Here is a 21,891-nt window from a genome sequence, read left to right on the forward strand (position 1 = left end):
CATTAGGCTTTGCAAAATACTTTTTTTTTTCTTTAGTATGATTCACAAGGATTATACAAGTACATTCAGAATATACAGGAATATACAAGTGCAAATGTATTAATTCCTTTTTTAAACCCATTCATAATAGAAACTGAACCAAGCCGCCCTTTTCCTAACAGTGGGTCCTAATCTGGCAAAGTTACATAAACGCCTGGCTCTAACTCTTGTGACACATAAATTTGATAGAAGTAATTGTGTTTGAGGAGCTACACATCTGTAGAAGCATTTTCCTTCGGTTGTACATCGTGCCTAAAAACGGGCTTGTCTCTCAGCCTTTTCCTATTTTCCCCAAAAATATTGCATTCCTCACCTTATTCTTCCTCAGGAAAGAAATATGTATTATTTTGTAGCATAGCTGGGGGGGTGTGTCTTTCCGAAGAGAGCATATAGGAAAAGGAAATAGTGTGCTTCCTTGCAGAATTTGCTTGGGATATCTAAAGCCCTCTGAAGTTAGTTGAAAGCTCTTGGTATCAGTTCAAATCAGAAAGGGCAGTCTGTGTACACCTATGCATCTTGCTAATTCCAGCCCATTTCCACAAGTAGCTGCAGGGAATCTTTGTTGTTGTAAAGTGGTGAAGGGACAAAGTGTGGAGTGTCCACTCCGTCAGTGCTGTGACGATGCCATTTTGACTTTGGTGTGGGGAAATCTTTTTGTTGATGTAAGTGAAGTTTGTGAAAACTGTATTTTAAATGATAATACTTGAAGTTAATAATAATAACTAAGAAAGCCTTTTCATTTCAGGATATTTATAGTTCAGGGGTACAAAGGCTATATACTATCACAATAAGTCTCCGGAGTCCCAACAGGCCACATTTCCATTGCCTTCTCTAGTTGGTAGGTCTCAATAATATTATTTCTGGAACAGGTGTAAAATACATTCCTGCGGAATAATCCAGATAATTCAAATTTTATTCAAGAACAAGAAACACTGTTTCAAATAGTCCTAAATGTACATAAAAGTTCTAAAAAAACCCAGAGACATAAAACAATCTGTAAATATGTCAGACCGGCATGGTTATTATACAGTGCAAAGTCTCAAAATATTTGAAGATGGCAATTAATGGGGAAATGTCTGTTGCAATATTTAAATTAAAAATACTTGATACACAATTTATAGACTATACTACGAAACCTTTTGAAAAAAAATTCTCTTTGATACACCATCAAAATGAATGAGTACTGTAAACTAGTTGTGAGATCAGATATGACGTGATGAGTGATACAAACGACAAAGACTGAAGTGCAATTGTCAGCATGGAGAAAAGTTAAGAATACAATGTTTTGTGTAGTTTAAAATATTCATTATGGATTTAGAATGTGAACATTGTGGTAGCATATTACTAATGAGTCTTAATTATATCCAGAGAAATCTGTACTACACGATGGAGTCAACAAAAATCTTGGATGCATCAGCACTGTGGTCTCAAGTGAAATTCAGTATTGGCAATGCAATATGCACTGTCAGGAATGATCTGAAGTATGCATATATTAATTTGTCACAATTATCAAACCATTCAGCATATTTTCTCAATTTCTGTAAATCTCTGCAAGAGTAGATCTAATAAAATGATAGAGGCATGCATAAGGAATACTGTATACAACAAAATGTTTCATTTTCACTATATATGTTAAGATTATGCCTTAATTTGGAATGCCATGTTCTGGTTGTCCCACAGCAAAAAAAAAAAAACCATAACAAAAGTAGATAGGACTCTGAAAACTTAGAGGTATTGAGATATTTAGATGAAAATTGTAGTAAAAATGCCAAACTGAGAAAGGATATGATAAGCCTATAACACAGAAAATTAACAGGGTAGAGGATTTAAATTATTTATATTTACCTGTTTTCATAATGCAAACACATACATATACCTGATGAATCTGGAGAGCAATTGCATTAAAAATAAACATAGATAGCTGGTGGTGAATACTTAGCAGGAATTTCAGAGAAGATTGGACATTTACAAGGATAAGGATTACCACACAAAATATATTGGATGGGATTAACAAAGAGTATTTTTTTTAAAGAAGTAGAGCTTTAATGACTGAAAATGTACCCTGATCTTCACTTACAGGAGGTTTAGAATGAAAGCTTCCTCCCCAGGCAGTGTTATTCCATATTTATCCACTATGTGGGTTCTTGCATTTTCCTTTGAAAAGTCAGAGCCAGGATGCCAGATGAAACACTGGTCTGATACAGCCTAGATTTTCAAAGCTATGTGAGATGCTTTACTTTTCATGTACATGGCGTGAGACACTATGTCCATGGTTTTCAGAGGGCACTTGTCATCAGTTCCCAAAAATACAAAGAATCCCTCAAAATCATCTGGCAATGAAGGTTAAGTTAGAGTGAGATACTTCAATTATTTGATGTAAAAAAACCCACACTGCTTGTAATCATCAAGGCAGAAGACCTGGAAAGCTGTACACCATACTTTTATTTCCATTTAAAAATAACAACAGTGAACCCCCCAAAATTATAATTAATAATGGCAACTGTAATTGAAGTAACTGCACAGTCTGCCTTATGCAGTTCCCTTCTTTCTTCTCATTCTGTAATGGAAGGGTTGCTATTTACATTATGCTATGTCTGCCTCTTAGAAGACAGTCCAGCTTGACTGGACAGCTTTTGGTTGCTACTGGAAATATGTCACTTATTAGGAATAGAGGGGACGTTTATCACTGTCTCAGGGGTTACTTTGGCTGAGGCAAAGAAACAGCTTGGTGATATAATGCAAAAACAGCTCAGTGGTATCCTTGGTCAAAGGATAGGAAGTTCATATAGTGTGTGCTTAAGGCTCCAGTCATGCAGACTCAGTTTCTCTCTTGCATATCTTGCACAGACAGTGAGTGAGACCATGGCTGTACAGGTCTTCCCATTTATCTTCCATATCACCTCAGAGCTATGGGGGCTGAAGTCACCATTAAAAAACACTGCCAAAACTTCTCAGTTGAGAGCAAAGATTTGTCTTTCCTGATGCTTCTTTTGCCCTCCTGGTATCTAGTGAGTTTTCAGTCTTGTTACCCAGACCTATCACATGGTTGGGGTTCTCTTCTAAGTGAACTAGAAGCGCCGCCTCTAGCAGAGAAGCTTGAGCACAGCAGCATCTCAATGTGTGCTGAATATCATCAGTCCTTTTAGTCCTCATCAGCCTTCACGGGGGGTGGAATACTCCTCACCATAAGTTCGGTTCTGATTTCTGGAGAAACAGCAAAAAGCCCAACCTTGCCTGCTTTACGGATACCAGTTCACTGAGTCCAACACAGCATTTCAGCAAGAGAGGAATAGGTGTAAAAAGTTGAACCTGTTTCCATCTGCTTACGTAAATGTGAGAGATCTAATTTCAGGGTCATCAAAACAGGCAGTTCTGCGAAAAGAAAAATAATCTGCACCCTGAGCCTTTTAAAACCTCCTCTCCGTGTTTTATTTCCCAGCATCAAGGACACGCTTCAGCCGAGATGTTTAACTAAGCATCAAATTTGCAGATACGAACCCAATTACCGCAATAACGACTTAGTAAACAAATCCTAGGAAGCCAGCACAGCGCCTCACCCTAATTCCCAAGCCCAGAAACCGGACCACGATGACTTTCGAGAGGGGTGGGTGAAGACGGCGGGGCAGGACCTGGAGGAGGGGGAGAGCCGGCGAAGAGGTATTTGTGCGGGAGCGCTCCGCCCCGCCGCGTCCCGCCCCCCCGCGCCTCCCCCGGCTGACAGGTGCGCGCTCCTCCGCGGCTGCAGCCTCTGCCGGCCCCTCTGCTGCCCGGCTCCGCCGTGGTTAGTCCTTGGGAAGCTGGGCTGGGTCCAGATTTTGCTTTGATTTTTTCTTTTTTTTTTTTTAATAAGGGGGAAAAAAAAAAAAAGCTAAAGAAAAAAAAAGAAGCTAAAGGAAAAAAGAAGCTAAAGAAAAAAAAAACCCTAAAGAAAAAACTTAAAAAAAGCTAAAGGAAAAAAGAAAGCTAAAGAAAAAGAAAGCTAAAGGAAAAAAAGCTAAAGAGAAAAAAAAAAAAAAAAGAAAAAACCAACCAAAACGTGGAGACACAGAAAAGAGCTGTAGGAAAAAAAGTTTTGGATGGGAGTATGTGGAAACTACCCTGCGACTCTCCGGTGCCAGAGCAGGCTCAGTGCTGCCTTCTCCCCAGCGGCGCAGCCCGCGCCGGGCGCTGCTGAGCGACGCCTCGGTGCGGCGCCGCCCGTGCCTGCAGAGCCGGAGCCCCTCGCCCCGCCGGCCCAATGCTCCTCCTCGGGCTGCTCCTGCTGACATCTGCCCTGGCCGGCCGGAGGCAGGGAGCCGCCGCCGAGTCCGACCTCAAGTTCGCCTTCTCCGGGGCCAAGGAGCAGAACGGTAAGGGCAGAAGCGGCGCTTCCGCGGGGCAAGGCGCGCAGCGGTGCGGCGGGGGAGCGGGGTGGGAAAAACTCGGTGGGCCGGGCCGGGGTGAGCGGGATCGGGGCTGCTGGATGTCTGCCTGCGGCGTTCGGGGAGCGCTGTGAGGGTAAAAGGGCAGCGGCGAGGGAGGGAGCCCGGCGCCGGCTCGGGGGCTTCGTCCCCTGCGGGCGGAGGTGCAGAACGGTCCCTGCCCGCCGCGCACCTTTGTGTGCCCGGAACGCTGCGCTCTTTTTGGGGGGAGGAGGTGAGGGTCCTGGTGTCTGTGCGTGAATGAGGGGTGTTTTGTACGGGCTGGAAGCGAGCTAATCCTGCATAGGAAATGAGAATTACTTTCAACTTTCAAGTGTACCTGAAATGTTTAGAAAACTCTCAAATGTGAGTTCCCCTGGGCTGGAGCTGCGCGGAGCTGGAGAAAGACTCCTTTCATGCAGCACAGGCAGCTTCGGGGTGTGTAATTTGCTTAGCCTCTGAACTCCATATGATTTACATTATTCAGATTTTTAAGCGCCTTTCCTCTTGATCTGCTATTACAAAGTCATTTTAAAGAATATTTTACAAACTGAACTGTTACACAGTGCATGAAACCACACTTAATGTAGAATGTGCACTAACAGCCTTAACTTTAGATGTTCAGGGAACCCTTGGGGGTTAATGTTTGGGGGAGGCGGTGGGGGGAGTGAAATATAGCACTTTGCATGTAAGGTAGAATGAGCTTTTTCCCTGAGCACAAACCAATGCAAAAGGCCAAGCTGCAAGCTCTCAAAACTCTCTGAAGTGTAATGAAATAAAGCAGAAATGCAGATTCAAGGCTAATTCGATTCTCTCAACTTTGAACTTGGGACTCCCTGGGAAAAAAAAAAAAGTATTCTACGTCATATCTTTTAATAGAAAACAAAGTTTCAGGGACCTCCATAAGTGCTCTGTGAGTGCATAGAATATACAATGCTCTTAGCAAACTTAGCAGGAGAGATTAATACTGCTGTGGCCTGCTAACTCGAGGATATATGGCACCTGCGGACTGTCGGAGCTGCTGATCAAAGAGCAGCACAGGGATCAATCTCTAATCAGAGCAACTGTGAAGGGCCAGAGGAAAGTGATCAAAAGACTCAGAGACCTGGCTGTTCTGACAGGAAACCAATCAGACTTTGTGCCTACTACAGGAAATTATCTGCTCTGTGTGAGAAATCAGTCACTTTTGAGCCCTTCCCCGCTTACCTGGCGTTTAGAGGCTTTGGGGCACCAGCCTGTGACAAAATGGACTTGGCACCAATATACTGAAGTCTTATGCTGTTATGCTGCATTTTGTTAAATTTGCATGGTGTGCTTACGAAGCGTATCAACACATAAATAATTATTATTGCTTTGACTTAACTTTGTCAGGAATGAAAAGAAACCTGCTACGCTGTCAGTCTGCTGTAAGGCGCTTGTTACAGGACAGTGCAGCTGGGCCCTGAAGGGCCACCAGGGTCTGACAGTGGGAACGCAACAATAAAGCGTGAAAGGTAGATCACACAGCGTAGAAACAAACCTGGTTTAAATAGATGTAAATGTAGATAAGTATACATGACCACACAAAATAGATTCTGTTCACATACATCAGAAATGCAGCTGCCTTAGGTCAGGCTTCAACTGGTTTGCAATGCAATTTGGCATGTTCTAAGTTAGTCACTGTGTCTTGCAACAAATGCAAAGCCCAGGAGAATTAACAACAAAAAAGTGCCCTGAAACTGTATGTTGCGGTATTTTATACTTACAACAGATCAGGTTCTTCTTGTAGTTGAGCTTGATTTCTAGTTGTTCCAATTGCAAATCTTATTTTAAAAATTAGCACAAGTTTAGGTACAGCTAAGTCCTAACCCCTGACTTTTCTTAACTGATTTTAATTATTTGGGGGATTGGTAACACTGGTCAAACCTGTTCTTACTTGATTTAATTAGAGTGATTTTTACACTCTGCTGCAATCTAAAGATTGTATAGCTTTTAGCTAGAGGCAGATTAAAACTCCCTGGAGTATTAGAATGAGATATGGCTGTTTGCGTGCCAAATAATCTTTGGTCAAAAGAGAGGGAGATTTTTCACCCCTGCAGTCTGCAAATAAAATTTCTGTCTTCTACTTGTAAAACTGCTAAATGGCCAAGAAGTTTTGCAGTAGAATGGATTACAGTGTTACTCAGCTGCACTTACGGGTGCTGTAGCTGTTGCATCAAGGTGATACTGAATAAGTGCATGAGTAGTTATTGAATCAGTGGGGGTAGTTGTGTTACAAAGAGTGAGCATGTGCATAAAGCTTATTTTTTTAAAAATAATTTTTATTTATTTATTAGCCAAGTGATTATTAATTTCAAAATCAAAATTTGGTTTGTTTACTAAATGCAGATATAAGGAGTTCTCTTTTGTGCTGCATAGTGAGCATCATTTTAGGTGGCAATTTCCTAGTGTAAATATTTATTTGTAATTGTAGTTACGATATTCTTAGAACACAGTATTTTCCTGCTACCTTCTAGGAACTTGGTGTAATGGTTGTTGTGGGGCCAGTGTAGCTCCATTTGAAACCATTTAAAACTACTGCCTTGTTTTTATTGGCCCCTCTGTTAGAGTCAGATTTTCTTTAAAACAGATTTTATTTGTAAACTCTGCTTGACAGTAGGGACTTTTATGCGACTTCCTTGAAAAATACCTGTTTATCTTTTATGTTTTTATTTGTAATCCAACTGAGAAAGTATTCACATGGAGGATTAAGTAAGTTTCTGGAAACTGAAGTAGCAGTAAACATTGCACACAGTGATGGCTCCCATTTATGTGGATGGTTTCATTTCCACAGTTCTTTGTCCCATTGAAAAATAGATTATGCTTTGAAAGGGTTTTCATACTTAGGTGGTTTTCTCAGTTCTCTTATGGCCGTCTGATGTATTTATTACTCTTTTCCCATATAGAAGTAAAAAATAATAAAAAAAATTGCTCAGTTTCTTTTGAGGAACAAACTTAATCATGTGCATGTTCAATTTGATTACTTGGGTGATTTATTTCTTCTTTCTGTTATAGTTCTTGCTACTTTTCCATCTACTTTTACGTTTTTTTTTTTACATAGTATCTTCATCCTGTTTCTGTAGTTTCTACAATGTCTGAGGGAACTACTGGTGGATTGAGTAATGCGAATGGCTGAATTCTAATGACTTAACTCTGGTGGTCTGAGTGCACCTGTTTATGTGATATTTTTAATTTAATCTAGATTTCAGTCACAACATGAAATAGCAGGAGTATCTGAGTTCTGTGTTCTTGGCTGCCTTAGGACAAGATACAATAAATATTTAAAGTAATTTTGCTAAGCTATCAGCTATTTTGATTTCCATGAGAAATATGGGGATGTCTTTATAGAAAATAATGAAAACAGTACGTCTCTTGTCTCATCCCTGGAAACATTCAGGATCAGGTTGGACGAGGCTCTGAATAACCTCATCTAGCTGAATATATCCCTACTCGCTGCAGGTAGGGTTGAACTAGATGACGTTTAAAGGTCCCTTCCAACCCAAACTGTTCCATAATTCTACTATAAGCAATGAAGTGTACAGCTTATGTGGTGTGTGCGTTTAAAATGTAGTAATGAATGACTTCAGAAGGCCAAGAAACTGAGGTCAGTTTGCAACTCACCAGGACCAACTAGTTAGAAATATTATTTCTCCTGTAGTTGGTTTGAAGTGTGAATAAACAGCAGTATATAGGGTTGCTTAAATAAGTCTTATAAAACCAAAGCACTTATTTGATTTCTGTCAATCCTGCAGCACAGGTAATGTACCAGTGATGACTTATCTTTTGACAGATCTTTGTTTCTTTTCAGGTTTTTCCTTCTTCTCTCACATGAATAGAAACTCTTATTATTAAGATTCACTAATTGATCACTTCATGATGTATTTCTTAAATCTTCTGAAATAGGCAAGATTTATGTTGCTTAAAAAACAACAGGCACCCTTGAGCTGGAGTCTGAGACTCTCCTATCTCAGGCCGTCTTTGGGATGCAGCTGTAACTAAGCGAGTAGCTGAAGTGCCGGAGGGAGCTTCTGTCATCACCTCAGCATGTGTATGGCCTCGCATGCCTCCTCACAACCACCTGGAAGGTTCCCTGGTTTGTGTATCACCAAAGGAATCTTCCATCCTATTTGGGGACAGAGACTGCATCACAATGTAGAGTTTCTGGTTAAGTTCATTTGACTCGGGCTGAATGAAGGTGTGGGTGTCCAAATGATGCAGCACATTGAACCCTTGTGGTGGGGAATGCCGGTGCTTTCGCTTGATTCCAGTCATTTAACTGCAAAATTTTCTGTTATAAACCAACATACTTCAAAGCAGTGTGGATTGGCGCCACCTCTGCTTACTCTGGTTGAGTTGATGAGTGCCAGTACAGTCTGACTACTGCTGGGTAGCAGAAATTTTCTTCATTTTCAGAAGATAAGGAAGTATAAAATACGAGCACATGACATCTAAAGGAAACTTGATAACGATGCAATTTTTCTCAAGTTTAATCTGTTTCTGTTTAATCCAAGACTTATTTTGAAATGTTTTAAAACCCTTTTGCACCACATCATCTTTTGACTTCAAGCAAAAGATTGTGGCAAATTAGAGAAGTTCTACAACACTGCAATAAATTGCAGGAAGTTTTAAAAATTGGGTCTTGTCTTTGTAGATGACTTTTGGCATATTATTTGCTGTTCAGCAGAGTACTGCTTGGGACTTTTGTCCTGCTGCTTCTCTCAATTTATTCTTTAGGTAAAAGTAAGGATTTTAAGACCACAGACCTTTTGCTGCTTGTCCTAAAAATGTAGACACTCCAGGCTTCCCATATCTTTGTTAAATATCTTAAATGGAATTTAAGGCGGAAACACAAAGGCTTTTTTCTTTTTTTTGCTCATTCAGTAACTAGTTGTTATTAAGTTTGCAGATCAGACTTTAAACCTTTGTCATGTTGTTTAGGGATTTTTTAGTTTATTTTTCCATTAGATGCAGAGATCTATAATGGAGAAAAAACACAGGGCATACCTTGAGATGCTGATGGCCATACAACCAGAGGGCTTTTGCTGAACTTTGTCTTCACTTAAACATAATGCATTTTGTATCTTACAACTTTATCCTAACTTTGAGTATAATTATTACATACCCAACATGTAATAGTAAAGTATTTGTTGTGTATTACAGCAGAGTGGTTTGGGGGATTTTTTGCCGTTGGGTAGTTGCTGCTTTTGTTTTTTGCTCTGTCTGGCAGTTCCTGATTCCTAGAAAGAGGATGCACTGTGCAAGCCTACTTCCCTTAGCTAGAAATGAGCCTCCTCAATTGCTTTATAGATAGCTCTTGACATTGCCAGAGCACCAGGCCTTTGCTTTTTAGTCACAAAGTATGTGTCATAGAAAATACGCTTTCTGGTGTGTCAGCATCTTAAGAATCAACCTGTACATAAGTAGTCTTTTAGCGTGAACCCATGTGACTTAGAAAATGTTACACAACAGAAAATTACTACAGCCAACAGGTAGCAATGCAGTTAATTTAGTAGCACTTGGGTATCTGTATGAGTGCATAGTTTCAGAGTTTAAGAAATTAATTGTACATTAAAACTCACGCCTGTAATTTCCTTTTGGGGTAACTTTTGCAGCTTGTGTTTGAATGTGAAATACTTTTATTGAAGTAGGTGAGTGAAAATTCAAAATGTGCTGTCATGAAGCAAAAACATGAATTTGTGTTTTCTAAATACTTCTTTAAATTGTAGGATGTTATTTCTAGGTGGCAATGCCAGGAAAATTTGTTCGTGCCTCCACCCACAGGCAACTTAGCCTTAGCTTTCATCTGTCTTCTGATCTTTTCTTCTTGACATCCTTCTACTGAGATTTTATAAACCTACTCAGTATTACATTGGGTTATTTATGCTTGATTTCACGATTCTACATTATACGAAACAGTTTTCTTTTATGTGAAGACGCTCCACCTTAAAAAGCATGTGTACAATAGCACCTCCGCAGGTTTTCATGACCGACTTCTGTAGAAACTGATTAGGTTGTCTGGGTGAGACAAGGCAGGACTTTATAGACACTCATTAAGTATGTCTTATACACAAAGAGTACAAGAACCACTACAAAATTAATGTAAATGAAAGGAGAAAGCCTAACTAATTCCTAGGTCTGCCGTAGGCCTTCTGTGTTACAGTTAGCAATGCCTGTCTGTCTTCTGAGTTCTATTAGTTTTATTCCAAATAGAATATTGGAATATTGTTGTTAAGCATGCCTGCAATTTCAGACTTTGACATTCACCTGGCGTAGGCATGGCTGTACTTTTGCAGTGGTCTTGTAGGTTGCTTGGCTTCTTGTCACTGTTGATTCCTCTGAACGCCTGCGAGTGCACGCCACCCCTCAGCCCATGTCAATGTGCTTTTTACCTTTGTCGACTAGACTGTCAAGTGAGATGGCTACGACTCTAGTTAAAAGAACTCATTGGCTGTTAAGTTAAGTTGCTTTGAGCCGCTGGATTATTATTTTCCTGTGTGCCTGTTTTTATTCAAGCTGGGCTAATTTGAGACTATGCAGGTTAACTCTGTAGTGAAGATGTTCACAGTGCTGGTTGCTGCTATATTTTTATTTTTTTTTTTTACTGCCATTGTTATATGCAGGTGTTTGGGGCTGGGGAAAGAGAATATGAATTAACCTCCCATGTACTGCAGTCCAACACAATACAGGGAGAAATAGCACTTGAACATGAAATTAAAAAGTGTTCAAAGGTTATCTACAATGTAGTGGCATTCTTTTATAGTAGTGAGAATGGGAGACTTGGGAGGGAGTAACCAGTAACACCTTCTTTCAATGACAATGTGCCTTTTTGTGAATTATCCTCATAATTAAATAGGGGCTGGAGCACCTTCCATATGAGGACAGGCTGAGAGAGTTGGGCCTGTTCATCCTGGAGAAGAGGAGGCTCCAAGGAGATCTTTTAGCGATCTTCCAGTATCTGAAGGGGCTACAAGAAAGCTGGAGAGGGACTGTTCGCAAAGGCTTGTAGTGATAGGACTAGGGCCAATGGGTATAAACTGGAGAGGGGCAGATTTTGACTAGACATTAGGAAGAATCTCTTCACAATGAGGGTGGTGAGACACCGGCACAGGTTGCCCAGGGAAGTTGTGGCTGCCCCATCCCTGGAGGCGTCCAAGGCCAGGTTGGATGGGGCCTTGAGCAGCCTGATCTAGTGGGAGGTGTCTCTGCCCATGGCAGGGGGGTTGGAACTAGATGATCTTTAGGGTCCCTTCCAACCCAAACTGTTGTATGATTCTATAAATTATTCATTAAATTTATGCTTTATTGTAAATTAATTAGAGGTATCAGATGTATTAAGGAGATTTTTCCAGGGCAAAGAGTACCTCTATTCCCCTACTGCCTGAAAGCCCCAAGTATGGAAATTTCTCCTTGAGTTTTTTTAAAACTGATTATTAACTGTATTAAAATAGTATGTATACATAGTTGAATTTCATCACCATGATACCGATTTCTTTGCATGAAGTGAAAGGTGTGCACTGGTTCTGAATAAAGCTGGGTGAAGGACAAGGCAGCAGCTGGGAGGCTGAGGCTTTCCTCTGGTCATGCACCTTGCCAGCACTGTGGCTAGAAGTAGAAAGAGTTGTTTAGAATTTTTTAGCTCTCTGTTTTCTAGGTGAACACTGGTGTTGGTTGGCTACCTATCCCTTTACATTCTCTGTGATACTGCAGTTCCACTAAAGGAAGCAAGGGAGGATTTCCAAGCTTTCAACAGATGTCTGGCTTTGCTGGTGATAACTTTGAGTGCTGGTTTTAAACTCCCTTATCGCCCTTATGTGGTTTTCTTGAAATGTTAAGTCAGTCTGTCTCAAAAAGAGCAAAGGATGTCTCTGGAAAAGGAAGCAATGCTGCTTGTTTCCTGTACATTTAATTCCTTTCTGCATTGCTTCTGCTGTGATATTCTTGTTATGAATTGGTAATAAATTATGTGGGGGAGCGGGGAGCAGGAGGTTATATGTTGCAGTAATTGTGCAGTAACTGGGGAATTTGTCTGCTATTCTAATAAATGGTTTTCAAACTAGGTTCAGGCAGTAAAAGGTAAAGGTGTGCTGCCTTTTTTTTTTTTTTGTAGTTTTGGTATTCTATATCTTTAAACCATTACTCAGTTTGCCATATATCAGCAAAGTGTGATTTTCTGTGAAGGAAAAATCTAAAAATAGCAGGGAATGTCATATTTGAAGAATAACTTACACTGAAAGAAATGGTTTTCAAGATGCTCTTAGCACACCTCCCATGTAAATCTGTAGCTGCTAATCTCTCTGTGCCACATTTTAAGCACCATTTGTTTAAAAGCACGTGGAGTGTGAAAATGACTTTGCTGGAAGAGGCACTGATTTGTGAAATAATTCATAGTATCTCTTAATTTAATTGATATCTTTAGCTATACTCTTTTCCACAAAATTCGGTTGTCCAGTCTTTTATTAATAAAATTGTCATTTGGGGAGCTTCGTTGGATGAGCCATTGTATGATAGCAACTACGATATCTAGATTGATAGATTTTATTTTATTTATATTGTGTAACCATCTGACTGTCTTTGCCCTTGTTCACACCAATCAGAGGCACGAGACCTAAGGACTACAGGTTCCTCCTTGCCAGGAAACCAGCACTCGTTTTATACAATAGTTAAACATTGAAAGAAACATATGGCACAGGAAATTCTTTTGCTGTGTGTGGAGGTATGGCATTTCCAAACTGAAAGTGTTTTTCTGACTATTTCACCGGTAGTGGGGAGTTATATGAGGCCACTTCCAACTGCAGAGAGTTTGTTTCACTTGCTTGTGGTTCTGGGGCTCATTCAAATACTCTAAAACAAAATACAAGGAATGGATGTAGTAACTCCTTTATGGAAAAGTCATAAAAAGCTACAGGCCCGATTAAACAAATTGGGTCATTTACAAGATGTTTAAGTGATGGATATTGAATCCAAATTCAAAGGTGTGGATTAGGTTTTATAGTCATCTTGACTGAATTTTGCCCTCAACAAGACTTTCTTTTTTTTCTGCCGGAATGCCTTGACAGTACACATGACAAATTCTCAGAAATGCTATTTTCAAACATTTCAGTGCATCCAGAATGAAGCTGAGAAACAGGAGAACAATTCAGCAGTATGATTTGATCTTTCTCTGTGTGAATGAGAGGCCCTTCTTGATCTGCAGGGTTATGTTGTAAAGCTGTAGGACAACTTTGTAGCATTCCTGGGGAAAATAAGCTAAAAGTTTCCTTTCTGGATTCAAACATGCCTGGACTAATTACAAGGCAACCGTTTTGGCTCTCTGCTCTGTTCATAGAAGTAGGTTTGTGCAGAACAGTAGTGACTGTGATCCAAGTCAAACTGGCACTGGTCACCAAAACATATGTAGGCCTATATCTACAGTGTGTTGACTCACAAGACCCTCGTGACTCATATCATCACTTGCCGGAGAGTACTGAAAAAGTAGAGTGGAAAAGAGGATAGCATATTCAAATACGTCTTGCAGGGTTATTTATATGCTTCAATGCAAATATAAACTGATATATGGACAATTTTCTCACGTTTGGGGAAGGCTCATCGGTGTCGGGTACTATGGGAGTGCTTTCCTTCTCATGAAAGGTGGCTGCTCCGCTCAATGCAGCTTCAGCTACTTCTCCTAACTCTTCATGCACTAAATTCTGTAGATCATTTCAGAATGAAAAGATCTCAGTGCAAGTCTGGAGTTAGCTGCAATTAACTGTACACGGGTGAAGCCACCTTATTGTATGTACAGAACTAACTAATGTGCTGTTCATTTGTCTTTCAAATGATTGATACTGTGCCTGTGAAAATTACAGTTTCTACTTGGGAAGTGTATCTGTGTGATTACACAGTATTTGAAGAGGTCATTCAGAAAGTGATACAAATGAATGTTGCTTTGTACAGTGTTGTTTGTAAAAGGTTTGTATTTATATTATCGACAATTTGTAATGTGAACATGTTCTTCGTACTTTTTTTAAAAGCCAGAATCTCTTGTTTTGAGTTGGCTTGGGCAAGCAGTGTAAAGTATTTTGACTGTATGAAAAATGGGTTAGTGGTATGTTAAAAGTGTCTCTAAACACTCAATAAATAGTGTGCAGTTTAAGTAGTAATCTTGTACATTTCTATCAAGATCAAATAATGCTAGGTAACATGGGAAGTAATATTTATATTTCACTTTCATTTTCTCTGGTTTGAGAAAGATGAAACCTTTCTTGATCTTCTACATGTCAGCTGTTCTTACGTTCATTTAATTGTAGGCCAAGAGGGGCTGCTGAACATGTGGATCATAGCCCAATAGGCAGCTTGGATGTGACTGATACGCTCCGCAGAGGGATAATTTCTCATCTGTGTGGTTGCAGCTGGTTCCCGCCATATGGTTTTGGAATGTGCATGTTCACCTAGATATTGCCACAGAAAAGAGTAGCTATTGATTTTAGTCCTTTCACCCCATCCTGTCTTCAGACTCTTAGAAGGCAACTCTGGAATATGTTTTTGAGTTTGTAGTGAATGGTGTTATAAAAGAATCACAGTACTTTTCCATGTATCTATATCTGTATATCCTCCGCTACATTCCCTTGGCTAGCTTAACACAGCTACTATATAATGATTTTAGGCTTTAGTCACAAGCAGCTGTTTCTTCACTTATATTCATGCCTTTCCATCATAATTTTGCAGGATACTCATTGCTTTAAACTTGAAGTCTACACTAAAATATATTTTGTAAAGCACTTAGCATCTGTGGTAATAGATTGCATTTAGTTAACCCCTGCCCCTGCTTTAGTCAATCTTTAATAGAAAAGTTGTAAACTTGCTTCTTACTCTAATGCATGCTATTCTATGAACTAGCAATTGATTATGTTCACTATTCCTTTAAGTGTGAATACTTCCTTATAAATATTGCATTACCAGATGACTAGCTGTAATCCTAAAATTGTAGGGTGGTTTAGGTTGGAAGAAACCTTAAAGATCATCGAGTTCCAACTTCCCTGCCATGGGCAGGGACACCTCCCACTGGATCAGGCTGCTCAAGGCCCCATCCAACCTGGCCTTGAACATCTCCAGGGATGGGGCATCCGCGACTTCTCTGGAAACCTGTTCCTGTGCCTCACCACCCTCATAATGAAGAATTTCTTCCCTACGTCTAGTCTAAATCCTAACGTCTACTCTCTTTCAGTTTAAAGCCATTACCCATTGTCAGTTTAAGGCCATTACACGCCCTTTTAAAAATTCCCTCTCCAGCTTTCTTGTGTCCTTTTAGGTACCAGAGCGCTGCCATAAGAATTCCCTGGAGTATTCTCTTCTCCAGGCTGAACAACCCCAACTCTGTCAGCCTTTTCTCATCGGAGAGGTGTTCCATCCCTCTGATCATTTTCGTGGCCCTCCTCTGGACCTATTCCAGCAGGTCCTTGTCTGTCTAGCGCTGAGGGCTCCAGAGCTGGATGCAGTGCTCCATGTGAGGTCTCAGCAGACTGAAGTGACAGAATCAACCCCCTCAACCTGCTGGTCATGCTTACTCTTTAAACTTAATTGGTGGCAACACTTTAGATAGATGTAAAAGATGCAAAGATGTGTTGCTAAGTTCTTCACTAAGGTACCCAGAAAGTTTTCATTCTGTATGAGGAATTACACGGAAGTTGAGAAGTGATTGGATCTAGTTACTAGGAACAAAATACCTGATGCACCAAGTCGTCATTAATTCAAAGCTTGGAAGAAGGAAACATGTAACAGGATGACTTCTTTTTCAGACTTATGATTATGTCTGTAAAATGTGAAATTAAAATCAGTAATTGTATTAATATTTTTTATAGTGGTTGTGCCTATCTAACTATAAAAATTATTTACTTCATGTAAATTTTCTTATCTAAAAAAAGAAATTAATAATGATTGAAGTCTAATAAAGTTTATTTATGGAAAAGTATTTGAAAGATAAAGGCTAATAATTCCTATTTTGAGCATTTTTTTCTTCTATGGTTCTCTTTTATTCAGCGCCTCTCCTAAGCTAAGGAATCTGAGCAGCATGAACAACAAGACTTTTGCCCCATTTACAGTAAGATATTAATGTTCAGATTGGAAATCCTTGTTGCTGATAAGAATTTAAAAATAATTTTATAAGAACTGCAACCAAAAATGCTTCTGCCTTTATGCTAAGGTAGAAATGGTCTTTTCCACAGCTTGCAGAGCTGTGAACAATGTCAGATGACGTAGAGAAGTGCTATGTGTTGGGACGTGAAGACAAATGTGAAAGGGAAATCAGTGTTGAAAGTCATCCATAGGAAAATAATGCAGTGAATCACACTGCATAGAAACTGCCTTCTTGTGTATCTTTTTTCTTTCTGCAGCAGAACACTGATAAAGGGGCTCCAGCACAGTAGCTTCTTTCATTACTAACTAATAGTATCATAGAATAGAATGAATCATAGAACCATAGATTAAATATGGTTAAACTTTTTCTCAGACTGTTGTGCATAAGTATCTTATTTTATAAGTCTGCTAGATATCTATCGCCTGACTTTTTACATCATGTGAAGGTATTAAAAAGGGGGCTTGGGAAGATTTTTCACTGTAACAATCAGAACATGAAGTGTAAACACCTAAGACTACAATCTATTTTTCATAAATACTGGAATATACTGGCTTAGTTTGTCCTGCAGGATGGTTAAGAACTCTCTTCGAGGTTCATTCCCTCAAAATATCGGGTGTGTGGTGGTGGTGGTGGTGTTCATTTGAAGATGTAGGTCTTTATTGTCATTCAGCTAAACTTCTGGCAAGCAAGTTTCTAATGCTTCTTTAACTATGCCTTGAGGCTTGCTTATTACAAAGTAATATTGATAAGTCATTGACTTTGTATTTATGTTATTAGAGAGTGAAGAAAGAAACCGATACTTTCAACCATGGTAGTTTTTCGTGCTAAAATGTTCTTCAATGTCATGTAAGCATTTATATGTCTGATGAAGTACAGATAAAAGCAGAAGCTTCTTAGGCTTTTTGCCAGTATTGATTTCTCAGCATAAGCAATCTCTGTTTTTCTCCATTTTCTCTTTGTGTAACAAAATCAAAATATCAGACACGGCCTTTTGAATTGCTTGTCTTTTTTGTGGCTAGTAAGTGTGGTTTTGACAGACAGCTTTGTGCCAGTAATTATCACTACTTTGAACAAGAGCAAATGATGATACTTGTAAAAAATCAAGATAAAAATGAAACTTAGTCACAATGGAATAATTATATGTATGTCTTTGAAAATTCTCTATACTTTCTTTTCTGGCACATGCTTGTGTTGCCACTAGGAACTCGATCCTTAAAGCAAGAGTAGAGAACATAACAAACTGCGCAATGGCACCTTGGTGCCAAGAAAGATTCAGTGCAACCATATTTTGTTTTTGTTATTCCTGGCACATTTATAAAGAATGATTTCATAATGCCCGAAATGTTTCAGAGGAGAAACAAGATTTCCAACAAGACCTCTTTCTGTCTGTCTGTCTGACTCTCTTTCTCTCTCACTGTCTCCTTTCCCTTAGCTTTTAATTATTCATATGGGTTGAGGAGCTCTGTTTAGAGCTTGTGTTATACCTCATGCTTGTAGTATTTTTATTTATTTTTTTTTGTGTACTTGGGAAGAAAATCAAATAGGAAGAACATAATGTCATTCCTTCTTTAAAGAGTTGTTTACAGTTGAGAGTGCCTGTGTTTGCTAACCACGGGGAGGCAGTATTCATGGAAATAAATAGTTGCTGTTTGTAGGGCGCAGAGATGCTCATAAGAAGTTAAACCAAACGTTACAGAAAATTTCAGCAGTAGTTGTTTCAGCAAGTGAATATTGAGTGTCCGTTACATTGGTATCCTTGATAAAGAATGGAATATGTAATAAAAAGGTCTCTTTTTTTTTTTTTTAATATGATCTCTCAAAAGGATGGCCAATTTGAGCCTGACTTCATTTGTGATTGAAAGCTGTCTCCTGGTTGTGATGTACCAAACAACTATTATAAAGTCAGTGGGTGGTGGTTTGGTCAAAGTGGGAGTAGTGGGAAACAAGTGCATTCCTGTGGTAAGATGATAGGAGAAGGAAAATGAAGTAACAGAAATGGAACCATTTTGAGGCTGTTAGAAAAACAGTGACTTTAGCCTAGATGAATTCTGCGTTTTCAGGGGTTCTTTTTGAAATAAGCTGAGTCCTAAGGGAAAAGGGTATGATCCAGGCAGTGGTTACAGTGTTGATTTTTGAGCAGAAAGGTCAGCAGCTTGCACCTGCCAAAAAGATTTTGTTCAGAAATTGTTAGTTGTGGATATACATATGGATGGAGGAAGAGGAGCTTTGGTAATTTTTGTCTGTGAACAGGTCTGGAGCCCCTGGAATCATCTTTTGCGGAAATAAATTTTATAATGGTCCACATGAAGCTTTCAGTTCTTGGTTGGCATCTGCTTTCTGTTATAGTTAGAGAAAGGCCACAGGGGCAGATCTTGTGTGTAGCTCGAGTGGTCTCTGATTTAGCTCTTGAAAACTGAACAAGAAAAAAAAAAGCCCCACCAAAACCAAATCAGTCCTTCTCTTCAAGGTCACTTGATTGCAAGCAACACATCAGAAACATAATGGGATCATTTGCTCAGAGTACTAAGATGTTTATGTTTCTGCTATCTTTTGTAGCAAACAGCAGAAAAACTCCATGGGAGAGCTTGTTAGACCGGAAGTACAATGATCAGATCAAAACTGGGGCATGGTCTTAGGCAAAAAAAAAGTCTGATCACATATTTGCCGTATTTGCCATAATTTTTCTCCAGATCTTTTCTGTGAAAGATATTAATCATTTCACCTATGTAATGTAAATAGATACTTTCCCTGCTGTGTAGGAAGCGGTGTTAATAAGATGCTGTCTTCTGCAGGTCCATAAATACTGTCTTGAAATAGAAGTGATAGAAATAAGGCAAAAGTAATAATATTATACTAAATTTAAGCATGTCTTTGAGCAAACGAGATCAAACTCAAAGAATCTGCTTTCATTCTTTGACAATTATGGGTTTGTTTTTCTTTTAAGACGGGTACCCTGGTCTTAAAATTCTTGCTGCTCTGTCATTTCCTTCTGTATGTAATTCAGCTTTCCTAAATTTTCTTTCTTTTTGAGTACCTGGTTAATTGGTTTGGGATACATTTTTTTCCCTTACTTCTCCAAATGCGTATTTACAAAGACCAGTTCGAATAAGCAATATTTATATTCAAAGAGACTGTTTCCAGACAATAACTCTCTCTATAGCTTCAGCTCCTTCATAATATTTCTTACAGTAAAAAAAGTATTTCTGTGTCTTTAGTTTCTCAGGCTTGGCATGATTCTGTTTTCTTTCCTTAGTTTTCTCATATATGCATGATTTACTTAGACCTCGCTGAAATTTTAACATCTTAATCTTACTGCAGAAGGTTACTTAATGATGATAATGCCACCTCCAACAATTATTTTATAACTCTTCAAGCTGTAGTTATATATAAGACTTTAGGCAGTATTAACTTTATTGGAGTACTTGCAGATATCTTCTAGGATCTTGGAGACAGAGCTTTTTATTTCTTCCTTAAAGCAAAAATTTTGCCAGGGAATATACTTAATGAGAGTCTATCAATGAAAAACTTCAGTTATATTTCTTAATATCATGGCATTATTTAGGCAGTAATAAAGTCGGAGCAATCGAAAGTACAAGGTCTAGCTATTTACTCTGTTCTGTTCTTGCAATTTACTTGAAATTACGTTTAACCAATAGTTGAGTAGGCTTCCAAAGAAATGTAAAATGTTAGATGAAGGGGATTTTGAGACTGTGGTAATCTTCTATCTTTATTGGTACTGAATGTGTCATAATGATGTTCTTATAATTGTTTGTGAAGTCTTTTGCTGTTTATTTAATACCATTTTTCTTCCTCTCCCCCTGCTCATGCTAGAGGGTTGACATGGTGACTGAGATCACATCACTTGCTACAGAAATGACACACTCCTTTGACCAAATTCAAATCAGACGGTTCTTCTTGGTCCCTGTAAATTCCTTCCTAAATACTTAATTTTCTTGCTCTACAATAATGCCTTTGATTTAGAGCCAACCACTAATTAACTACTTTGAGTTGTTTATCCACCATTTGGGTCTGTAAGACTGTAATTGCCGTTCTGTTATCCAGTCTTTCACAAGTCTGGAGAGTTTTTAGTATTGTTTGAGATCTTTACATAAATATGTGACTAAATGTCTGTCAATTATGTTTCACTTCTACCTTGCGGAAACTGCAGGAATAGAAGCTGTAGCAATTGTGGCACTGGAATTTGAAAGCACAGCTGAAATCTTTAAGAATGAGAAGAAACAGAACAAAGTTATGGACACGACAATTGCAAAGCTCACTCTGACATTACTCTTGTTTACTAAGAACATTTCAGTAAAAAATTAACTTCTAAGTCTGGAAATTTTTGAAGATGTAGAACTTGAGGTTAATCAGCTTATTAAATATTAGGCCAAGGAGTATTCAAGAAAATTATTCTTCATTATGCTCGAAGAAGTGCTTTGTATTTGAGATGAAACAATTTTATTAAAGGTAGGCAAGGAGAGGTAATTAAAGATATGGAATATTATGTGCATTTCTAATATCATCAATGGTAACGAGGCCAAAAGGAAGAGATAAGGTTAAGTATAATGCTGTGATCTACAATACTGTAGATTAAAAGAAAGCACTAGTAATGTAGCCTGTGTGCCAATGCAATTCCCTGAGAAGTGTCTAGAAGGTAATAGCAGCCATTCCAGGCCAAATGAAAGGTCTAGTTATCTGAAGGTATTGTACCTGAAAGTACTTATTAAGGAATGCAATGATGATTCCCTATCTATTCTCCTGCCTTCTAGCAATGTAACAGTCAGATTTTTTTTTTTTTTTAAATGTTAAGGCAGAATGTTTGGCTTTTGAAGCTCAATAGCTTTTTTATACCTTGTAAACTCCTGCTTTCTACTATTTCTGATGATTAGAAAGTTTTTAACGAAGTGACAGATAAATATCTTCTTTTAGTTGCTTCACATGTGCTATTGGTTTATTTTATTCAATATTTTCTAGTTCTTTGGTTTTGTCTATGGTTTTTATATTTGACCTGCTTTTATAAAACCCTGCCTGAGAGCTGCTTTAGGCTTTGGACCTGCCTTGTTGTCCTCCTGTATCATGTTTGTGTTCCTTTGGAGGAAATATACACATTTGTATATGTGTGGGTATAGGAGATATTAATAAAAAGGTATATAAAGTACATATATGTTGGTATTCCAAGGGTCAAAAAGTATTGACAAGCAGTATTCAAGTTATGAGTAGACTTTGGATTTATACAGTGGTGGTGTTTCCTCTGGTTCTTTGCACTTTTGCTGTAGGTTCCTATTATGCAGGATTTTGCTCTTAGCAGCGTAATCCTGTCTG

At 38.8% G+C, this 21,891-nt stretch overlaps 1 protein-coding gene across 1 annotated transcript in view; it reads left to right on the forward strand.

Annotated features, from left to right (window-relative positions):
• Window positions 1–4,064: 4,064 nt before the first annotated feature.
• PDGFC (platelet derived growth factor C) overlaps window positions 4,065–21,891 on the forward strand; it is a 129,117-nt gene continuing 111,290 nt past the window's right edge. Inside the window, exon 1 of the mRNA XM_054066006.1 lies at window positions 4,065–4,388. Coding sequence (XP_053921981.1) covers window positions 4,277–4,388 — 112 coding nt within the window. The 5' untranslated portion in view covers window positions 4,065–4,276. The remainder of the gene's footprint in view (window positions 4,389–21,891) is intronic.

The sequence above is a fragment of the Cuculus canorus genome, chromosome 4 (assembly GCF_017976375.1).
Source record: "Cuculus canorus isolate bCucCan1 chromosome 4, bCucCan1.pri, whole genome shotgun sequence".
NCBI lineage: Eukaryota > Metazoa > Chordata > Aves > Cuculiformes > Cuculidae > Cuculus > Cuculus canorus.